This window comes from Oryctolagus cuniculus, chromosome 8 (assembly GCF_964237555.1).
Source record: "Oryctolagus cuniculus chromosome 8, mOryCun1.1, whole genome shotgun sequence".
NCBI classification, from domain to species: Eukaryota; Metazoa; Chordata; class Mammalia; order Lagomorpha; family Leporidae; genus Oryctolagus; species Oryctolagus cuniculus.
Genome location: NC_091439.1, coordinates 87,054,561 through 87,074,942, shown reverse-complemented (window position 1 = coordinate 87,074,942; position 20,382 = coordinate 87,054,561). Strand labels below are relative to the sequence as shown.

At 37.9% G+C, this 20,382-nt stretch overlaps 1 protein-coding gene across 3 annotated transcripts in view; it reads left to right on the top strand.

Moving 5' to 3' along the window:
• BMP2K (BMP2 inducible kinase) overlaps positions 1-20,382 on the top strand; it is a 150,941-nt gene that overhangs the window by 72,507 nt on the left and 58,052 nt on the right. For all 3 annotated transcript variants that reach the window (XR_011378386.1, XM_008267688.4, XM_002716997.5), the window contains exons 5-8: positions 400-521; positions 3,563-3,644; positions 8,612-8,744; positions 19,444-19,547. Coding sequence is in view for 2 of the 3 variants with exons in the window: in XM_008267688.4 (XP_008265910.1) it covers positions 400-521; positions 3,563-3,644; positions 8,612-8,744; positions 19,444-19,547 (441 nt within the window). In the remaining variant the exon portion in view is untranslated. The remainder of the gene's footprint in view (positions 1-399; positions 522-3,562; positions 3,645-8,611; positions 8,745-19,443; positions 19,548-20,382) is intronic.

The window sequence follows — 20,382 nt, the reverse complement described above, 5'->3', positions numbered from 1 at the left end:
AAGTTAAGCAAAGTCTAATTTGTAAATGGTACTAGGAGTCAATCAGAGGAAGGATTTAAGTGATTTTCATTATTACTTGTCTGTAGATAATTTGAAGGATCAGGAAAAGAGAGAACTTGTGACTCAGTAAAAAGAATCTGGGCTCTGCCTGTTGCTGGTTCTTTTAATTAAAGCAGTTTTAGGGTTGCTTGGTCCTTGCACTAAACATTTGGAAGAAGCACTTCTCAGTTTTTATTAAAAGAAGTAGGCATAGTCAAGTGTGTTTTTCTCTGGTTTGTCTTTGAGGTATCTCATGTATGCACACACATACTGCACCACCACTTCCATGTTTATCAAAAGTGTTGTAAAAAGGATAATTTTCATTTCAAAAATGCTAATTATTGATTTTCTTTTCTTAAGGTAGAAAATATTTTGTTGAATGATGGCGGAAACTATGTGCTTTGTGACTTTGGCAGTGCCACTAATAAATTTCTTAATCCTCAAAAAGATGGAGTTAATGTAGTAGAAGAAGAAATTAAAAAGTAAGTGTTTATTTTATTTTCTTTCATGGGAATTTTAGTTAACATAAGTCTGTAACCAACTCTGCTAATACAAATTTTAGATACTGCATTAGAAATTTCTAAATTAATGCCATTGGGGCCGACGCCGTGGCACAGTAGGTTGATCCTCTGCTTGCGGCGCCGGCATCCCATTTGGGCCCCGGTTCTAGTCCCAGCTGTCCCTCTTCCAATCTGGCTCTCTGCTATGGCTTGGGAAAGCAGTAGAAAATGGCCCAAGTCCTTGGGCCCCTGCACCCGCATGGGAGACCAGGAAGAAGCACCTGGCTCCTGGCTTCGGATCAGCACAGCTCCAGCTGTTGCGGCCATCTGGGGAATGAGCCAGTGGAAGGAAGACCTTTCTCTCTGTCTCTGTCTCCTCACTGTCTGTAACTCTACCTCTCAAATAAATAAATAAAATCTTTAAAAAAAATAGCCATTGACATTGATTTACATTTCATCTAGCTCAATAGAAAATATATTTCACTATGGATGCTTTAAATTATACTGTAAAAATTTATGAAGAAATTTAATAAGTAAGCCATAATAGTGAGCATTAAAGGGAGTATTTCTTTTATAAAGATTTTATTTATTTTATTTGAGAGGTAGAGTTCCAGACAGTGGGAGAGAGAGAGAAAGAGAGGTCTTCCTTCTATTGGTTCACTCCCCAAAGGGTCGCAACTGCAGAAGCTGCGCCAATCTGAAGCCAGGAGCAAGGTGTCCTCCAGGTCTCCCACGTGGGTGCAGGGGCCCAAGTATCCAGGCAATCCTCCACCACTTTCCCAGGCCACAGCAGATAGCTGGACTGGAAGTGGAGCAGCCGGGACTAGAACTGGCGCCCATGTGGGATGCCTGTGCCGCAGGTGGAGGATTAACCCACTGCGGCATGGCGCTGGCCCCTAAAGGGAATTTTAAGTGATTATAAAGTTCAGTTAAAAACTTTGTTTCTGCTGAGGATTTATGCTTGTCATAAAATGATTACCTTATTTAATTTACTTCTTGTTTAATATTAAGAAAACTGACTAATGTATGCACTGAACAGTGTATGGAAAATAAAAGTGTTGAGTCTGTGTCAAGTCGTGGTTGCTTTGTGATGCTATGCTGAAAAGCTCTGGTGGGAATGCAGGTCACACCTGCCATTACGCTGGGCTTTCCATGGTTGCTGCAGCACCTGTGAGGTCCTTCTGACTTCTTAGGGTTTCTTTCTTTGTTTTTAAAGTTTCAGTTTTGAAAGATGAAACTATTCATAAATTTTAATTGTCTTAATAAAGTGGTACAGAATGCAGAAAGATCTGTCAGAATAGAACTTTCTAAGATGCTGCCTTTGCTAAGTTGCCTTGCATTGTTTCCTCACAGATTCTGTTTGAGACTGTATAGGAACTGTCATTGAACTGCAGTATTTTGAAATACTTCAAACAGAAATGGCATTACTCTGGCCCATTTGTATAAAACAGTGGATTTCTGTATTATTTTTTCTCAGAAATTTAGCCTATGATGATTGTTAGATTCCATAAAAATTAACACCTTGATTAATACATTAATGTCCTGAAGAATGCAAAACTAATAAACTATTGAATTGGTTTCTTGGGGATATAAGCATATAAATTTAATTTTAAAAATTAATTGGGTTCTGATTTCTAGTGGCTGCTGTGAGACTTCACTTAGGCATCTCTGACCTGCTAGGTGTTTTGTTTCTTGTTCTTGTAGTCTGAGGTATAGTTATGGTTCAGCTGAATTTTCTATTAATGATGAACTAAAGCTCACCAGGGGTCTTCTCATGCTTTTTAGCTCGCTTGAGAAGTTAATATTTTGCCATTCACAACGGGCAAGTATGTGTTCAGAACTGACAATGTTCTTGGTTCTAGGGTTTAGTAGTTAACAAAAGTCTTACCTTCATGCAGTCTGTATTCTAGTTTTTAGGTCATTCCTCCGTAGTTGTACCTTTCAGACTGTCTCGGGGTAATCTGGAAAAAGTAAGAGGGAAAGTGTTGAATTCTAAGACATTTCTTGTAAAATAAGATATAGAATAGAATACTCAAAGTAAGTCTTACATTATGTCATGATCAGGAACTCCATCTATACTTTGCTGTTTTCTGCCATGAGATTTTAGCACTACTTCATTAAAATGCTCTGGTCTTAAGAGATTTGGGGTCTTTGAATTGGTAAATGTTTATTTATATTATCTTCTAATTATAAATAGCTTTCCTTGGCAGTGACTATTCAAAATGTTCATAATGAATATAGTTAGAATTATGGTAACTAGATGCCTTTTTAAACAGCAGTTATACACATAGACTCAAAGATTTACTACTGTGTGCAAGGAATTATCTTAGTGTCCCTCCAGTCCAACTCCCTGGGGCAAGCATTGAACCTCGCAGTTAAAATGACCACATTCCAAGTCACAGTGCCTGGGTTCGTTGCCCACCTCTGGTTCTTGACTGCTAATGTAGACCCTGGGAGATGTTGGTGACGGCTCAGGTAATTGGGTTCCTGCCACATATGTGGGAGTCCTGAATTTAGTTCCTGGCTTCTGGCTTTCCCTTGGCCCAGTCCTGGCTTTTGGGGGCAATTGAGGAGTGAACCAGCAGATGGGAGCTCATGCTTGCTCTCTGTCTCTTTCTGCCTTTTGGAAAAAAAAGAAACTTCCTCAGTAAGCATATAAACTAAGCTTTTGAGAGGGTAGAAGACTTACCGTTAAATTGACAGAGTAAAATAGTAGAGTCAAATTGTATTATTTCATGGAAGAAATTCAAGGGAACCTATTTTCAATACATTGTTATTTAGAATAAATAAAATTAAGCTTTTATATCATTAAAGATATGCAATTTGTTGAGTAAAAATTATATAGTTATTGGATAGCTCAATTCTTGATGGACTTTTAATAATTTTTTTAATAATATTATTTCCATATAATGTTATAACCTAAAAACTTTTTTATGAAAGTGTTTATGCAGAAACAATGTATTATCTGTTGTTTTATATCTCTCTATATATCTCTCTTCTCTATTTCATTCATTTACCACCAGGTATACAACTCTGTCATACAGAGCCCCTGAAATGATCAACCTTTATGGAGGGAAACCCATCACTACCAAGGCTGATATCTGGGTAAGATCAAGGAAGACTGAAATTTGCTCTAAGTAAAAACATCTTAGTTCAGATGACAATTTCTCCCTTGCCCTTCCAAAGACATTTCCTAATAAGTAGAGCTTTTTTTTTTTTTTTTTTAAAGATTTATTTATTTATTTGAAAGTCAGAGTTACACAGAGAGGAGAGGCAGAGAGAGAGAGGTTTTCCATCTGATAGTTCACTCCCCAGTTGGCTGCAACGGCCGGAGCTGTGCCAATCCAAAGCCAGGAGCCAGGAGCTTCCTCTGGGTCTCTGACACGGGTGCAGGGGCCCAAGGACTTGGGCCATCTTCTACTGCTTTCCCAGGCCATAGCAGAGAGCTGGATCAGAAGTGGAACAGCCAGGTCTCGAACTGGCGCCCACATGGGATGCTGGTGCTTCAGGCCAGGGTGGTAACCCACTGCTCCACAGCACCAGCCAAAGTAGAGCTTCTTATCTGAGAGAGGAAAGATGCTAGAACATTTTATCTTCTCAGTACTGAGGTGGAAAGCCTGAGTATCAAAAAGCAAATAAAGAACTTTTCCCCACAGTATTTTTTAGGATTTAAATTACATATGAGTGTTAGCACTTTTTTTAATTGAAATTTTGATTGATCACTGTATAGAAAAGCTAGACTTAACTATTAAGTTACTTTTCTGGAGCATATAGGATCTTTTTAGTGGAAACGGGCATGAGCCAACATTTTTTTAATTACAGACATGCACTGACTAACCTGTCTATTGAGGTTCTTTATCATTTCATATATATATATATGGTATATCTGGATATTAGGTCTTGTTTCTATATAAAGTTTATATAAGACTGTCAAAGATTTATTTTATAAATAAAATATGTTTTTGGTTATATTTAATAAACTAGTAGGGAACTGTTAGTTTAATGATGTAGTAAGAAACTAATTTTTTTACTATTAAATTCAGTGATTTAAAATTAAATCCAGTAATTATTTTTCCATATCTACCACTCGGGAACATATCAGACATGGAGGAATGAGATATTTTTGGGAAACTGTTCCAGAGTTTACAAAAAAAGGCCAGATTTTTTTTGTTTTTAAAACATAATGTAAAAAAAGGCCAGATTTTTTTTGTTTTTAAAACATAATGTTTGGGGCCAGCATTGTAGCATAGTGGGTTAAGCCACAGCCTGCAGCACCCACATCCCTTATAGGTGCCAGTTCAAGTCTGTGCTGCTCCACTAACAATCCAGCTCCCTGCTAATGTGCCTGGGAAAGCAGCAGAGGATGGCCCAAAAGTTTGGGCCCCTGCATCCATGTAGGAGACACGGATGAAGCTCCTGGCTCCTGGCTTCAGCCTGGCCCCCTCCTGTCTGTTGTGGCCATTTGGGGATTGAACCAGCAGATGGAAGACCTTCCTCCCTCTCTCTCTCTAACTCTGTCTTTCAAATACATAAAATGAATCTTAAAAAAAAAAAAACCAAAAAACAAAAAACATAATGCTGAGAAGTAGTCAAGCATAGGTTGTGTGTGGAATGAATATTTGCTTGATTTTCCTCTCCTGACCTCCTCCTTCCTGGGGTCGGGGTGCCAAACACAATCTTGACAGGCAAATGATTCTTATAAGGTATCTTTGACACATTTCCATCTGTCTACATACCATGGACATTTTCATGAAACAGTGATTCTTGTGGTAGTTTAGTTTTTTTTTTTTTTTTTGACAGGCAGAGTGGACAGTGAGAGAGAGAGACAGAGAGAAAGGTCTTCCTTTTGCCGTTGGTTCACCCTCCAATGGCCGCTGCGGCCAGTGCGCTGCGGCCGGCGCACCGCGCTGATCCGATGGCAGGAGCCAGGAGCCAGGTGCTTTTCCTGGTCTCCCATGGGGTGCAGGGCCCAAGCACCTGGGCCATCCTCCACTGCACTCCCTGGCCACAGCAGAGAGCTGGCCTGGAAGAGGGGCAACCGGGACAGAATCCGGCGCCCTGACCGGGACTAGAACCCGGTGTGCCGGCGCCGCTAGGCGGAGGATTAGCCTAGTGAGCCGCGGCGCCGGCTGGGTAGTTTAGTTTTTATCCAGATACATGATCAAATCAGATCACAAGTTAAGTTTGCTTTAGTTAATTTGACGCTGCATATGTATATCAGCTTGTGTGACTTGAATTTGGTTTGCTTTCCTCATCATTAACCTTTGACTCATTATTGGCTTATAGTATAAATGAAAATTATATATACAGTGTAGAAAGCAGTTTGAATTAATGCTTACTTTATAAAATGAAAGTATTAGAAGAGGTGATTGTGGAGGTTGTTGGTGGCCTGATTTTGTGGCTGCTGTTGAATTCCAGTTTACTTGAGGAGAGCATTTCAGCGGCAGGTAAGCAACAGGCATGATAGCTCATTTGGATAAAAAGTTGTTCTCCAGGTACACACTTGTTACCCAGTGTCTTAACACAAAGAAGGGAATCGTTTGTGTGGGTAGTATGATTGTCAGTGAAATTTATACCATTTATAAATTAATATTTGAAGTAGTGTTTCTGTGATGGCTAGCTAGCTATAGCTGTGGGATTGCAAATAGACTTTCAGAGATAAAGACACACAATCAGAAAATAATAGCTATGTTTATATGCTTATGACAAAATTTTAATTTCTGTGATGCAGTTTTTATGCTTATTTTACTTAGCTGCTGTGAAAATGAAGTGTGCTACAAGATTGTAGATGTGAATTCAAGAATATCCAAAAAAATCCAAATATGTCAAGAATTACACTTTTAAACTTGTTTTAGGATAGTAGTGATGCAAAATTATGATATTCAGGCTTAAGTCCTCAATTAGCACTTCATATTTTGGCAGAAATTTTTTGTGTGGGGATTTCCATTCTAGGTTATTTTTATTCTGATCCTAAGAGGCTGATTTTGTGCAGCTTTATACAATTCAGTAAGAGGTACTTCATGTTTCCTTTTAATGAAGGGAATTGAAGATGGTGATCCATTCAGCCTTCAAAATCAGGTCACTTGTTCCCTCTTGTTTCTTGTACAATTCTCCCTGAATTAAATGGATAAAGACAAAAATGCCTTTGGTATGAAAAATTAGCACACTTCATTGTGTTCACACTGTGCCAAGGAGAGCATTTAGGTTTGCATTTTTTAAGTACACTGGTGTTGCTCAGATTGTTAGCTGGGAACCCCTACAACATTTACTCTATCAGATTACAAATTACTGAAGATTTGATTCACTGGATAATATTGGATAAAATGCAGATCTGTTATCTAGACTCATCTGGGCAGTGGAAAGAAAGATATAATTTAAGGAAGGTGTTAGACAGTTAATAGATTTTTTTTAGCACTTTTAAGGAAGCCTTATGTTCAGTTTGCTGTATATGTACTAAAAATGTCTTCCTGTCTTCCTTATAGAATAAAGCATAACAGGTTTTTAAACATATTGAACTGAGTATTGCTTTTCAGAATCTTTTTAATCTCGTTAGTCATATATTCAGTAATATTTTTGAGTGAATACATTGAAATTTCCATAGTTTAGACACTTTTTTAATTAGAAGGCTGCTACAATATTAAGAATAATGTTTTATAAATTAATGTTGTTGAACTTAGAAGGGAGTTTTGTGTATATTACAATCTTCCTAGTAACGAAAATTTATATACTTGTTTATTAGCTATTCTAGCTAAATTGATATGTTGAGAAAACCCAACAAAGAAAAGCTGATTTGTTCATATTTAAATCTTAAGATCAAATTTCAATTTTCCTGATACAATTGTATATTAACTGTTGGGTGATTTTTCCAGTTAGAATCGGGTAAGTTCCATACACACGTATGGCTTGTAGGTGACAGTTCTTGTGATGAAGTAATGATTAGTAATGATTTCTTGAGCCAAAAATTCTGCATCCCTCCCTCCCTCCCTCCCTCCCTCCCTTTTTCTTTCTTTCTTTCTCCCCTCCCCTCCCCTCCCCTCCCCTCCCCTCTCCTCTCCTCTCCCTGCTGTTCAGGTTTGACCTTTTTGCAGTTTAGCTAGAAATTTCCTATGCTACTTTTCTAGGCACAGTTTGTGCTTCAGGGTCTTTTGCTTTTGTTCTCAGCAAGTAGATTTGTTGTTGTTGGAATGTTTATGAAACTGTTAAGTTAGGCCGATAGAAACCTTCTTTTGAATTTTAATATAGATTACTTAGGTTACAAATATAATTTGTGTAATATATGCATTAGAACTATAAGGTTGTATACATAAAGGACTGATTTTTATAGTAGAAATAGCATGTTTTTAGTAAATAATTGATAACCATTTATTGATAGTTATCTAAGTTTAACTGTGCTGGCTAATTCATACTTGGAAGCCCAGGATTTTTAAACATGTTTTATAGTGAACTTTTAAAAAGGCTATTAGAAGGAGTCATGCGTTTACTTTGTTAGTTATAGGCTAAGTACTAAATTTATTTTTTCTTTATGGAAGAAATTTAAAAATACATATTTTTTCCCAAAGGGACCATCCACTTTTAATTTTAATGATATCATTCATGATCAAAGTGCTATGATACCATTAATTCAGACAACTGACTAAGATATGACAGAAAAACATGGAAATGATATAGTTTAAAATTTTTTTTTAAATTGACGATACTGATGTGTTTAAGCCAGGAGTGTGGAACCTCTGGCCCACCAGCCATAAAAAGCCAGTGAATCATATGGTATGGCACTACCAAGGCAACCATAAGTGGGTGTTGAAATTAAGTAAATCTATTATAGCAGGCTAATTTTTAAGTTGATAATTTTGTATGGCCTTCAGATGATATTATAAATACCTAAGTAGTCCTTAGCAGAAAAGGTTCTCAGCCTTGGTTTAAGCAATTGTTTGTAAAAAGATTGATCCAGTATAGAAACATTAGAGATTTGTTTTTCTTTAACATACTTAGTTTTGGTTTGGTTCTGTGTTTATATCTTGGGGTTAAGTTATTTACTTGGGCTTTGGTAATATTCATGTTTCTTTGTCCTACAGGCCCTGGGATGTTTACTCTATAAACTCTGTTTCTTCACTCTTCCTTTTGGTGAGAGTCAGGTTGCCATCTGTGATGGCAGCTTCACCATCCCAGACAATTCTCGCTACTCTCATCACATACATTGCCTAATAAGTAAGTACCTGGAAAAACTATGAAAAAATTTGTAAGATATTTATATCCCTTTACTGAAACCTATTCTTTTAATTTCATGTGTTATAATTTTTGAAACTTAAGAAGCATTAAAGAAGGTGTTTAAGACTTACAGGAGTGAAAGCTGCCTAATTACTGAATAATATCATTGTATTTTTAAGTCCTCAGATAAGATTTAGTACACACAGTAGAGATAATATAATTAAGGAGCCAGAATTTCTGGGAACACTTACAGCACACCATTTCATTGTTTGGTCTTTGTACTTTTGAAATCAGATATCTAGATCTTTAGTTATTTGGATATAAAAGTTTTGCTAATCTTATATTGTAGCTTATCGTCCTACCCTTTTAAATGTCTATATCCTATTGATTGTGTAGTGATTAATATAAAGCAACCACAGTGTAAGCTCAGAAGGGGTAGGCTGGCAGGCCCTCCAATTCCTAAAAAATTTCTGTTTTCCTTCCAACCTCCATTAAGGTTTTTTTTTTTTGGGCCCACTTAGATAAATCCTATAACTTAATGCTTTATATTTGTACATGGTAAAATATCTGGAAAATGTTTTGAGAGGAGGAGAGAACCATTAAATACTAAAATATATTAGAAAGGTGCAGTATTTAACCAGTGCCTCCCAGCACTGTTTAAAGTATCTCTAGTATTTTCACTTTGTTCTCTGCATTTTAAGTACCTTCTGTTGTAGCCTACAGCTAAATGGAATAGAAGGTCAATTTAAATACATTTGATGTTTAAATGATTAAGGTGGCATTTCAACTCTGAAGAAAAATAAATGGAAACAAAAATTTTTTAGCCGTTTTTGAACAGAAAATATGTCTGGATTGTGTTTCATTGCTTGTGCTAAATTTCAGGTAAATTAAATACTTAAATATAAAAGATAAAACACAATGTGCTTGAAGAAAATCAATGTGAATTTTTTATAGGACTCTAGGAACTACTATAGAAGAAAAGATTAATCAATTGACATGTGTCTTTAACCCACCAGAAGTTCCCTCACACTCTTCAGTCAATACTAAATAATAAGTGAAAATAATACTCGTTATGCATTTGATAGGTGGCTAATCTTTGTAATTATGAAGCTTGTATAAATGATAAAAGGATAAGCACTCCAAGTAAAAGGTAAAAAAGTTGGCCAAAAGAAAATCAGGAGCACTAAATCTAGTCTCACTTTGCAAACTTATTCAATGCACAATCATTTATTTCTGTGATGTCAGTTTATTCATAGTGAATTGGAAATTGGATAATTATGTCAGTTTAACTCCAAATTTACTATGGTTCATGTGGAATGTTTTTCTTAAGAATAATGGAGTGGGTTAGGTAGTGGTGTATAACTTGCAGAGCAAAGGAAATAGCCTAAACTTGGCTGCTGCACTGTCAGCATAAACACTTTTAGCTCTGTTTTGGCAATATGAATTGTCTGTTCCTGGGGTTTTCTCCCCAAAGAACTACCTCTCAGCATGGAAATGGCTGCCTGCTTAGTAGCCTGGGGGCTCCACTTTTATCTTCTTGGGTGGAGAATCTATCAACCTTGTTTTGATGTGCTTTTATATACTTGTGGCACCCTGCCACCAAGTTAAGTTGCCTGCCTAGCAGTCCAAGTTACCTTCCCTGGCCCAAGTTTAAAGATTTATTTCATCCTTTGGTGATAAAGTTGTATAGTTTTTATTTTGTTTTTGCTTTAAAAAAATATTTGAGAGCAGAGAGAGAGAGAGAGAGACAGACAGACAGGTAGGTGGAGATAGAGGACTCCCACTCCCTAGTTCCATCTTGAAATGCTTGTGCCTGTGCCTGTGCCTGTGCCTGCCCATGGGCTGGGGCAAGCCGAACCTAGTACAAAGCCGGGAATTCTCAGGACTCAGTTTGGGTCTCACTTGTGAATGGCAGGGACTCAACTACTTGAGTCATCAACTAATGCCTTCTAGGATGAATATTGTCAGGAAGTTGGAATCTAGAATGGTCCTGGGACTCAAACCTAGGCATTCTGATGGGGTGTTTTGGTATTCCAAGGGGTGGAGTCTTAACCCTTAGGCCAAATGCCCACGTGCCCAACAAAGTTGTAATTTGTAAATTGTGCACTTCAGCATTGTTATTTTCCCTCTGATGCCTGCTTTTTTTAGCATTCCGTTTTCAGACTAGTTTTTTTTGAAAGGGAAAACATTGATTGTATGCTTGAGTAAACATTAGACCTTTAATCCCATCTTTCAACTAAATTAGTTGCTTTCTCTCCAGAATTTAGGGCAGTAAAAATATGAAAGGATTCTGATTACTTGAAATGCTTATGATTGAGGAATTGCCTGTTGTATGTTCTGGCTAACTGAAGCTTAAACTTTTATTGCAGTCCTTTTTATAAATCATGGTAGCTATGATACTACTTTGTTCTAAGTACAATATTTTAATCATAATTGAACTTATGATAACCATAAGATAAAGCATAAAAAGATATATCTTTTTTAGTATTAATGATAATATTGTTAGTATTAATTTTATACCATCCACAATTTTTGAAAGTGGTCATCACAGGTCTTATTAATAACTGTATGCTTGATAATTACCTAATTTTGAATGTATTTTTGATTATCACTAAGGTAGGTAAAGGGGCTATTATTATGTATTAATCTTGCTTTCTTGTAGGATTTTTTTTCTTAAAAGCAACAGAATTAAATGTCTCAATTTTCTTTGTAGCTTCTGTTAACTTTACCAGTAGACAAGTAATGGGAGTGGTATGTGGGATGAGGAGAAAAGCGCTTTACTTTTTGAGTCCACGAGTTGAAAAGAATTTAGAGAACTTTTAGAAGTGAGTGAGAAGTATAACTCACAGGATTACTGAACAGTTACGAAGAGTGAACAGAAGGCTGGTTGCCTCACTTTCTTTTACCTCTTGTATTATAAGGTGGTTGAGGAATTACACTGTAGAGATTATGAGCAAGGCCTCTACTGCTAAACAGCCTGAGTTTGCATCTATTCTTTTACTTACTTAGTATAGAACATTGGGCACCTCTGTTTATCTCAGTGTCCCTACTTCTAGAGTGAATATATTAATCTTAGTGTTATTGTGAGACTTCAGTGAATTATGCAAAGTGCTTCTTAGTGTGTTGAAGTGCTTAGTGAGAGATGACCCTTAGTACTGCTGTCATTACTACCACTACAGCTGCTGCTGATAACATCATATAATTCTTCCTGAGCAGACTTGATGTCTGGCTTCTTGAGTAAGGGACAGGAACAGTACCGGTCCCACAGAATATGCTCTTTTTTTCTTTTTTAAAGATTTATTTATGTATTTGAAAGTCAGAATTACACAGAGAGAGAAGGAGAGGCAGAGAGAGAAAGAGAGGTCTTCCATCTGCTGGTTCACTGCCCAACTGGCTGCAGGGGGCGGAGCTGTGCCGATCTGAAGCCAGGAGCCAGGAGCTTCTTCCAGGTCTCTGATGTGGGTGCAGAGCCCCAAGGACTTGGGCCATCTTCCACTGCTTTCCCAGGCCCTAGCAGAGAGCTGGATTGGAAGTGGAGCAGCTGAGACTAGAGCCAGTGCCCAAATGGGATGCCGGCACTACAGGTGGCAGCTTTACCTGCGACGCCATAATGCTGGTCCCCAGAATATACTTTAATGATTGTCTGACTACTAAGATTATTTTTCTTACCCTTCCTCCCCCCACTTTGGATCGGTTTACTCACTATTACTTTATTTATTATCTTAGCACTTAATATCTTACCTATTGAGATTAAAATTTTTTTTTTTTTTTTTTTGGACAGGCAGAGTGGACAGTGAGAGAGAGAAAGAGACAGAGAGAAAGGTCTTCCTTTTCTGTTGGTTCATCCCCCAGTGGCCACTGCGGCCGACGTGCTGCGGCCAGCGCATCGGGCTGATCTGAAGCCAGGAACCAGGTTCTGCTCCTGGTCTCCCACGTGGGCGCAGGGCCCAAGGACTTGGGCCATCCTCCACTGCACTCCCGGGCCATAGCAGAGAGCTGGACAGGAAGAGGAGCAACCAGGACAGAATCTGGCACCCTGACCGGGACTAGAACCCCGTGTGCTGGTGCCACAGGCATAGGATTAGCCTATTGAGCCGCGGTGCCAGCTGAGATTAAAATTTTAATACCTATTTTGTGGGAAACTAAGTATTTGCTTTCTTGGTTTAATATACTTAAAATGATATGGAAATTTAAAAATGTTTAGTAATATAAAAATAAAATAGTGCAATATATTTTCATGTGCCTGTCAGCCAGCTCCAGTGATTGTCACTTCATGGCCAATCTTTCATCTATATCTCATCCACTGAAGATCCAATAACATATATTTGAAAAGAAACTCAAAATGAGGGTGGAATTTCCTTGGAGGTTTTCAGTCATTGGCTCTGGGTTATCAGTTGGAGAGATGAGAGACAGGGATCTGAACTATAATTTCTAACGATGTTTACCAGGACCTTGTAAAACATGTATATATTTTTAAATTTGAGAGGGATGGGAGAGAGTGAGCAAGTGAGCTGTTATCCATTGATTCACTCTGCAAATGCCTATAACATTTGGGGCTGGGTCAGGCTGAAGTTGGGGGCAGGAACTGTATCCAGGTCTCCGGCATGGATGCCAGGGACCGACTACTTGAGTCATCACCTGCTATCTCCCAGAATCTCTGTGAGCAGGAAGTTAGATTCAGGAGCAGAGCCAGGACTCAAACCCAGCCACTGCGATGTGGGATGCAGGCATACCAACCAGCGTTTTAACTGGTGGCCAAATGCTCACCCTTATCATGGCATATTTATAATGCCACTTAGTGTTTTAGTTATGATTGGACATAATGTTAGCTGTTATATTTGGTTTTATTTCAACTCCATAGAGTAAGATATGTGGGGCATATGTGTCTAATATGTCAGCTTCTATAATGATCTCTGGTAGCTTAACAGAATAACAAATTAATGCTTGAATATTTATGGTTGGAAAATTAGGGTGATGTTTCTTTTTTCAAGTAAATTATTAAAATGTATCTGTAGGTCACCAAGTTTGGGGAAGAAAAAAAGTGTCTCTATGGAAGGACAAAAAAATTCAACAAATTTTAAGCAGGAAAATTCTTTTGAGACTTCTGTTTAAAGCATTTTCCTCTTAAATTAATTCAGCTGTTAGACTAGAAATACCAACTTTTGTGTAGACCCAGGCATGGATCCATTGTTTTGTGTAACTTGAATGGTAACTACTTTATTTGATTTTTGGCTTGGGTCCTTGATTAAATCCTAGTATGACTTGGCTGCTACTATAGCAGTAACAGCAGCTCCTTTAGCTGCTATTTTTGTTGGAATACGTAGCAGTGTTGTACTTTTCTACATTATTAGAATAAACATAATTAATTCAGCAGCCTTAGATAAATGTTTCTTACCCAGAATTGTCTGATAGCTCAGTAGGAAATACTGTGTTGGTTTAATCATATCCTTCTTTCAATGCTGAGACTATTTTGTGTTCTCAGCTTGGATTGATGGTGTTTGTGTCAATAGAAAGATTTACACAGTTAAGTTGAGCAGAAAAATATCCACTTATTTCTGTGTAGCAAATGTTTTTAGAACTTGATTTTATCTTTGTGGTAGAATCAGGGTCAGTGGTAAAGGTCTTGTGACCATTGAAGTTGAGTAAGCAAGGGTGTGATTTTGTTTTTAAACTTAATCACGTGACACCACTTTTGGATGAAATGGACATACATATTCCTTAATCTACTCCTCTCCAAGGGCATGTTTTTATTTGATAGTAAGGTATTTTACTTTAACTCATACAAAAAATTGTTAACATTTATGGGGTGCCATGTTATATTTTAATATGTATATGCATCGTTAATGTTCAAATCAATTGAACTATTTCTGTGTCTGCAAATAGGTATCATTTATTTTGGTGATAACTTTCAAAACTTCTAACTGTTTAAAAAAATTTATGTATTTTATTTTATTTATTTGAAAGTCAGAGTTACACAGAGAGAAGGAGAGGCAGAGAGAGAGAGAGAGAGAGAGAAAGAGAGGTCTTCCATCTGATGGTTCACTCCCCAGTTAGCTGCAATGGCCAGAGCTGTGCCAATCCGAAGCCAGGAGGCAGGAGCTTCCTCCAGGTCTCCCACACTGGTGCAGGGGCCCAAGGGCCTGGGCCATCCTCACTGCTTTCCCAGGCCATTGCAGAGAGCTGGATTGGAAGTGGAGCAGCCAAGTCTTGAACCGGTGCCCATATGGGATGCGAGCACTTCAGGCTAGGGCATTAACCTTCTGCGCCACAGCGCTGGCCCCTTATGTATTTATTTGAAGTTCAGAGTTACACAGAGAGAGGAGAGGCAGAGAGAGGTCTTCCATCTGCTGGTTCACTGCCCGATTGGCTGCAGGGGGCGGAGCTGTGCCGATCTGAAGCCAGGAGCCAGGAGCTTCTTCTGGGTCTCCCACACAGGTGCAGGGACCCAAGGACTTGGGTCATCTTCCACTGCTTTCCCAGGCCATAGCAGAGAGCTGGATTGGAAGTGGAACAGCCGGGACTTGAACTGGTGCCTATATGGGATGCTGGCACTGCAGGCGGTGGCTTTACCTGCTATGCCAGAGCGCTGACCCCAAAACTTCTAACTTTTAAAAAATTATCATTATCCGTAGAGCAAAATTGGAGATGGGCATAGGAGCTCATGTGATGCAACAGTTAACCTTATTTTAGGTTGAACATCTCTAATCTGGAAAGTGAAATTTGAAATCCTCCAAAATTCAGAACTCTTTTAGTACCAACATGATGCCACATGGAAAAAATTTCATATTCGACCTCATGTGTAAAATTACTTTAGGCTCTGTGTATATATGGAACATAAATGAGTTTCATGTTTAGACTTGGTCCCACTTCTTAAGAAATCTCAGCATATGTAGGAAAACAAAAACAAATCTGAAACAGTTTCGGTCTCAGATATTTTTGGTAAGGGATATTCAACCTCCTGATAAAGGAGAATGCAGAATGAAATTTGCATCTGAAGCTAGATAGGCCTGTTATTCTGTACTGAGCCCCAGCTTTACCCTTACTGAGTAGAGCAGTGCTGGGAAACCAGAGTTCTTCCGCAGAAGAAAGCCACTTGCCAAAAATAGTTTAGCAGAGAACCTGTATGTTTGGCGAATAACTGGTTCTGAAAGAAGGAGCGTCAGAGATTGATGAATGGATGCACTTAATTCTTTTTTCTAGTCCAACAGTTAAATTAGATAAATCATTGTCTTTCATGTGGGGAAGAATTGAGTTACAATGTTAGAGGTTATGTACGGCAATATACTAGGACAATAGTTTCAAACTTTATTATTATCATTATTATTTAAGATGTATTTATTTTGAAGACCAGAGTTAGAGGGAGAGATCTTCCATCTGCTGCCCTCACCCCCACCCCAGATGGCCACAATGGCTGGTGCTGGACCAGACCCAGGTCCAGAGCCAGGAGCTTTATTTGGGTCCCCCATGTGGGTGGCAGAGACCAAATACTTGGGCCATTTTCTGCTGCTTTTCTCAGGCCACCAGTAGTGAGCTGGATTGGAAGTAGAGCTGCTGGCACATGAACATATGCCTATAAGGGATTCTGGTATTGCAGGCTTTGGCTTAACCTGCTATGCCACAACACTGGCCTCAATATTGTTTTTTCTTAGTTTTATTTGAGAAGGGGCCAGAGAGTAAAAAAGAGTGCATCCCCATTCCCTAGTTCACTCTACAAGAGCCTGTAGTGGCTAGGGCTGAGCTAAGCCAAAGCTGGGAGCCAGGTGTTCTATCAATTTCTCCCACCTGAGTGGTAGGAACCCAGGTTCTTGAGTTATTATTGCTGTGTTCCGAGTGGCATTAGCAGGAATCAGGAACAGAGTCAGAACTCAAATCCAGGCAATCTGATTTGGGTTGCAGGTGTCCTGACCAGTTTCTTAACATCTAGACCAAATGCCTGCCCCATCAGACTTTTTTTATTGTGATCCAGTTTAAATCATACATTTTGGTATGAGCTACTGCTGCTGCTGCTGCTACTATTGCTACTACCACACACACACAGTTCATGGAATACTGCTTATGCTTACGACATTAATACACTCCAATATTTTCTAATCTACTTCATTACAGAAGATACTAGTCATGACCTTATATGTTGGTTTTCTATCACGGAAGTTGGGATCCTTACAGTTAGATAAATTAAATTGGTTTTAGCAGGTGTACTGTGTACTGTCATATGTGAACAGGAACTAGAACCTTTTACTTCTTTATACAATAATGTCAGTTCTACCTCAAACCTGACTAGTTGATCGTTGGAAGCTGTGGCATTGTTCTTAACTTGAGAGAAAATTACCTGTATCAACATTGCTTAGGACATAAAATCTCAAATCTGTTCATTTCTTCCGTGCTTCTCAACTACTGTGAAAGAAAAACTGTGTATAATTGCCTGAAGGATCTTTGTGCTCTATATTCTTAAGTTTTTGTTTGAGCTAGGCCACTCGGGAGGTGTATTTTTTTTTTTAAATTTTTTTTTTATTTGAAAGAGTTACAGAGAAAGAGATAGAGATAGAGAGAGAGGTCTTCCATCTGCTGGTTCACTCTCCAGATGGCCACAATGGCCAGAGTTGCACTGATCCGAAGCTGGGAGCCAGAAGCTTCTTCCAGATCTCCCACGTGGGTACAGGGGCCCAAGCACTTGGGCCATCTTCTACTGTTTTCCCCGGCCATAGCAGAGAGCTGGATCAGAAGAGGGGCAGCTGGGACTAGAATGCCGGCTCTTCAGATCAGGGCTTTAACCCGCTATGCCACAGCACCGGCCCTGGGAAGTGTATTCTTGTACTATTCCGTTCTCTACCCCTGTGGAACGGCTCTTGCTGAACTTTAGTTAGGTGTCACTCCAGAAGGCCCCTCTGAAAGAGTGTGAGACAGGACCTTGTTCCCTCAGTGGAATTCTTGACTGATGTCTCACTCTGTGTCAGCCATCTTTGGAAAGATTCGAGGGTGAATTCGCTCTGCTTTTCAGGATTAAGAATTGTGTGTTTTTCCTTAGCACTGTTTTGTTTCGGACACAGTGGTTCATGCAATGTATCACGTTGCCCTATTTATTATGACAGCTAGAAAGTTGAAAGCTCAAATTTGGACCTGCATTTAGCAGCAAGTTTCTTTACTGACCTTATTATCTTGTTTGCTTCACCCTCCTTACTTCTCTGTTAGTCCTAAATTTCTCTTACCTTTAAAGACTCTTTGTTTTATCTTCCACTTCAAGTCCCTAAAGTAAGACTATTTATAATAGCTACTCTTGAAATTGGATTTAAAACCAAATAAATTTGTTGGACTAGAAGACTATGATCATAAGTTTGTGAATTTGATAGATTTCTTGAGATTTGATTGTTTTTTAAAATTATGAATACTTTTGTTAAAAAGCATGATTAAATTTATTTGAGTGAATTAATTTGTATGCTGCTGTTACTTTTAAAATGTGTGTATTGAGATAAAACATGATTTATTTTGGGTAATTAAATAAATAGACCTTGGTAAATTCCTGAAATCTTTTCTGGGATGAAGTTGAATACAAAGTAGTTAATACTAGAATTAAAATGTTTTTTGTTATTTCAACATAACCATGAGGATAAAATGATAAAAATCTTAACTGATGTGCTTACATTTAAAATATATGAAATTGAGTTACATGGAGGGCTTTTATATTGTTAAAACTGAGAATGGGATCTCACAAGTAAATCCCCATGTTTCTTGAACTCAGTATCATTTGTCACACAACTGTGTTTTTAGTAAAAATAAGCTTAATGTGTCATTGTAAACGTTACGTATTCGTTGTTTAAAATATTACATCAATTTGAAGGAAAAATATATTTTGATTTATAATTATATGTTAGCCATTTATATGCTTAGAACTACACATTATTAGCAAACTTCAAGATGATCTGATGCTATAAATTATATTTCAAATAGTTTAAAAATAATTTAAGCATGAGAACTTAATGAAGCAGAGTTAGACATGGCGTTGTCTTAGGACAATATGAATTTTTTATTGTAAAATTGAGTGTAAATAACTACCTTCTTGAGAAATTTTGAATTAGAAGTTCAGGAAGAAATAGGTAAGTGGCATTTCAAGCAATGCTATAAGATTGGTGTGAAATCTGTTTATAATGTACAAACTCTGTGCATATTTTTGGTCATGATGTGAATAACAGGTTAAGGTACAGAACTGGAGCGGGTATCATGAGCACCAGCCTGGGGAAAAAGTAGGTTTTTGGAAAACTGTAATGCCAGTCTTGTAAAGCCTTGTTAAATATATTACAATGTGTACAGCTTAGCTTTGTGTTCACTGTTTCAGGGTCATTTAAAGATTAATGAAAGTATATTAGATAATAGTTAAACTTATTTTGAATTCCCTCCTCATCCACCACCACCTTGAAACTTTCTTGAATAATTTCCTATTCACTAAACTTTAGTTTTGGTTTTTATCAGTTTCATATGAGAGTAATCAGTTCTGGTACACAACTATATTTAGTTTGGGTTAATCTTCTTTAAGTTCGTTTATAAAATGGAGTTTCTGTATTTTCCATAAACATTAACAAAGTGTGCTGGAATATCACTGGTCTTAGAATGGAACAGAAAGAAAAAAGTTTTATCCCTATAGCATTTCCTAAGTTGCATCTCTATGTTCACTAAAACTTCTTAACATTTTGATCTATTTTTGTAGGATTCATGCTTGAACCAGATCCAGAACGTAGACCGGATATTTTTCAGGTGTCATATTTTGCATTTAAATTTGCCAAAAAGGATTGTCCAGTCTCCAACATCAATGTAAGTAGTTTTCCCAGTACCGTATGAATTTAAATTTCATTTTATCATGTGTGGATTTATGAACTTTGAGAGTTACCTGTTCCATGGCAAGTGGTCCGCTGGCATGTTTACAGTTATATTTTTGGTGTAAAACCACACTTCCCAGACTGTGTGCACTGAGGCGCCTTGGAGAGCTATAGCAGACTCCGGGATCGCTGTATATTTTACGTTTTCGTGGGAACCATAGTGACATCTGTCTGGCTCAGTACAGGCTATGTTTATTAAGTTGTTTGGGCTAAAACATTTAATAAACAGGATTATTCACTTTTGTTTTTCCCAGAAGATGTCATGAAAAATTATGCTAAATGCTCTGTTAACTGAGAGTCTTTGGGAAGCTTTGGTATAAAGAGCACATGCATTACAAATGGAGAGCCCTGGGTTTCATTCTGTCTTATGAGTGACTGATTTTAAATCTTTGGGGGAGGTTACTTAATATGCATGTCTTTTTTCTATAAAGTGAGGATAGTAGTGATAAGAGTTACAGCTGATAAATGTAAAACTCAGTGCCAAGTCCATCACCATTGCTCAGTTGGCAATAGCTAACAGCATGCAAATGCTCTGAGTTGTGTTTGCTGCTGCATAGGGCACCTCACTACTTCAGATGAACTGTGTATGGCAAGTCTTTGCTAATTTTAATCGCTGTTAAATATTCATAGATAGTCATCAGTGATTTTAAGCCACTCTCAGTATTGTAAAGATCATTCTGGCTTAATTTGTTCTCATAGAGTTTCCTTTAAGTAGAATGTATAATCTATGTCACCAAGAAAAAGGGAGGAATGTGTGGTACTTTTCTATT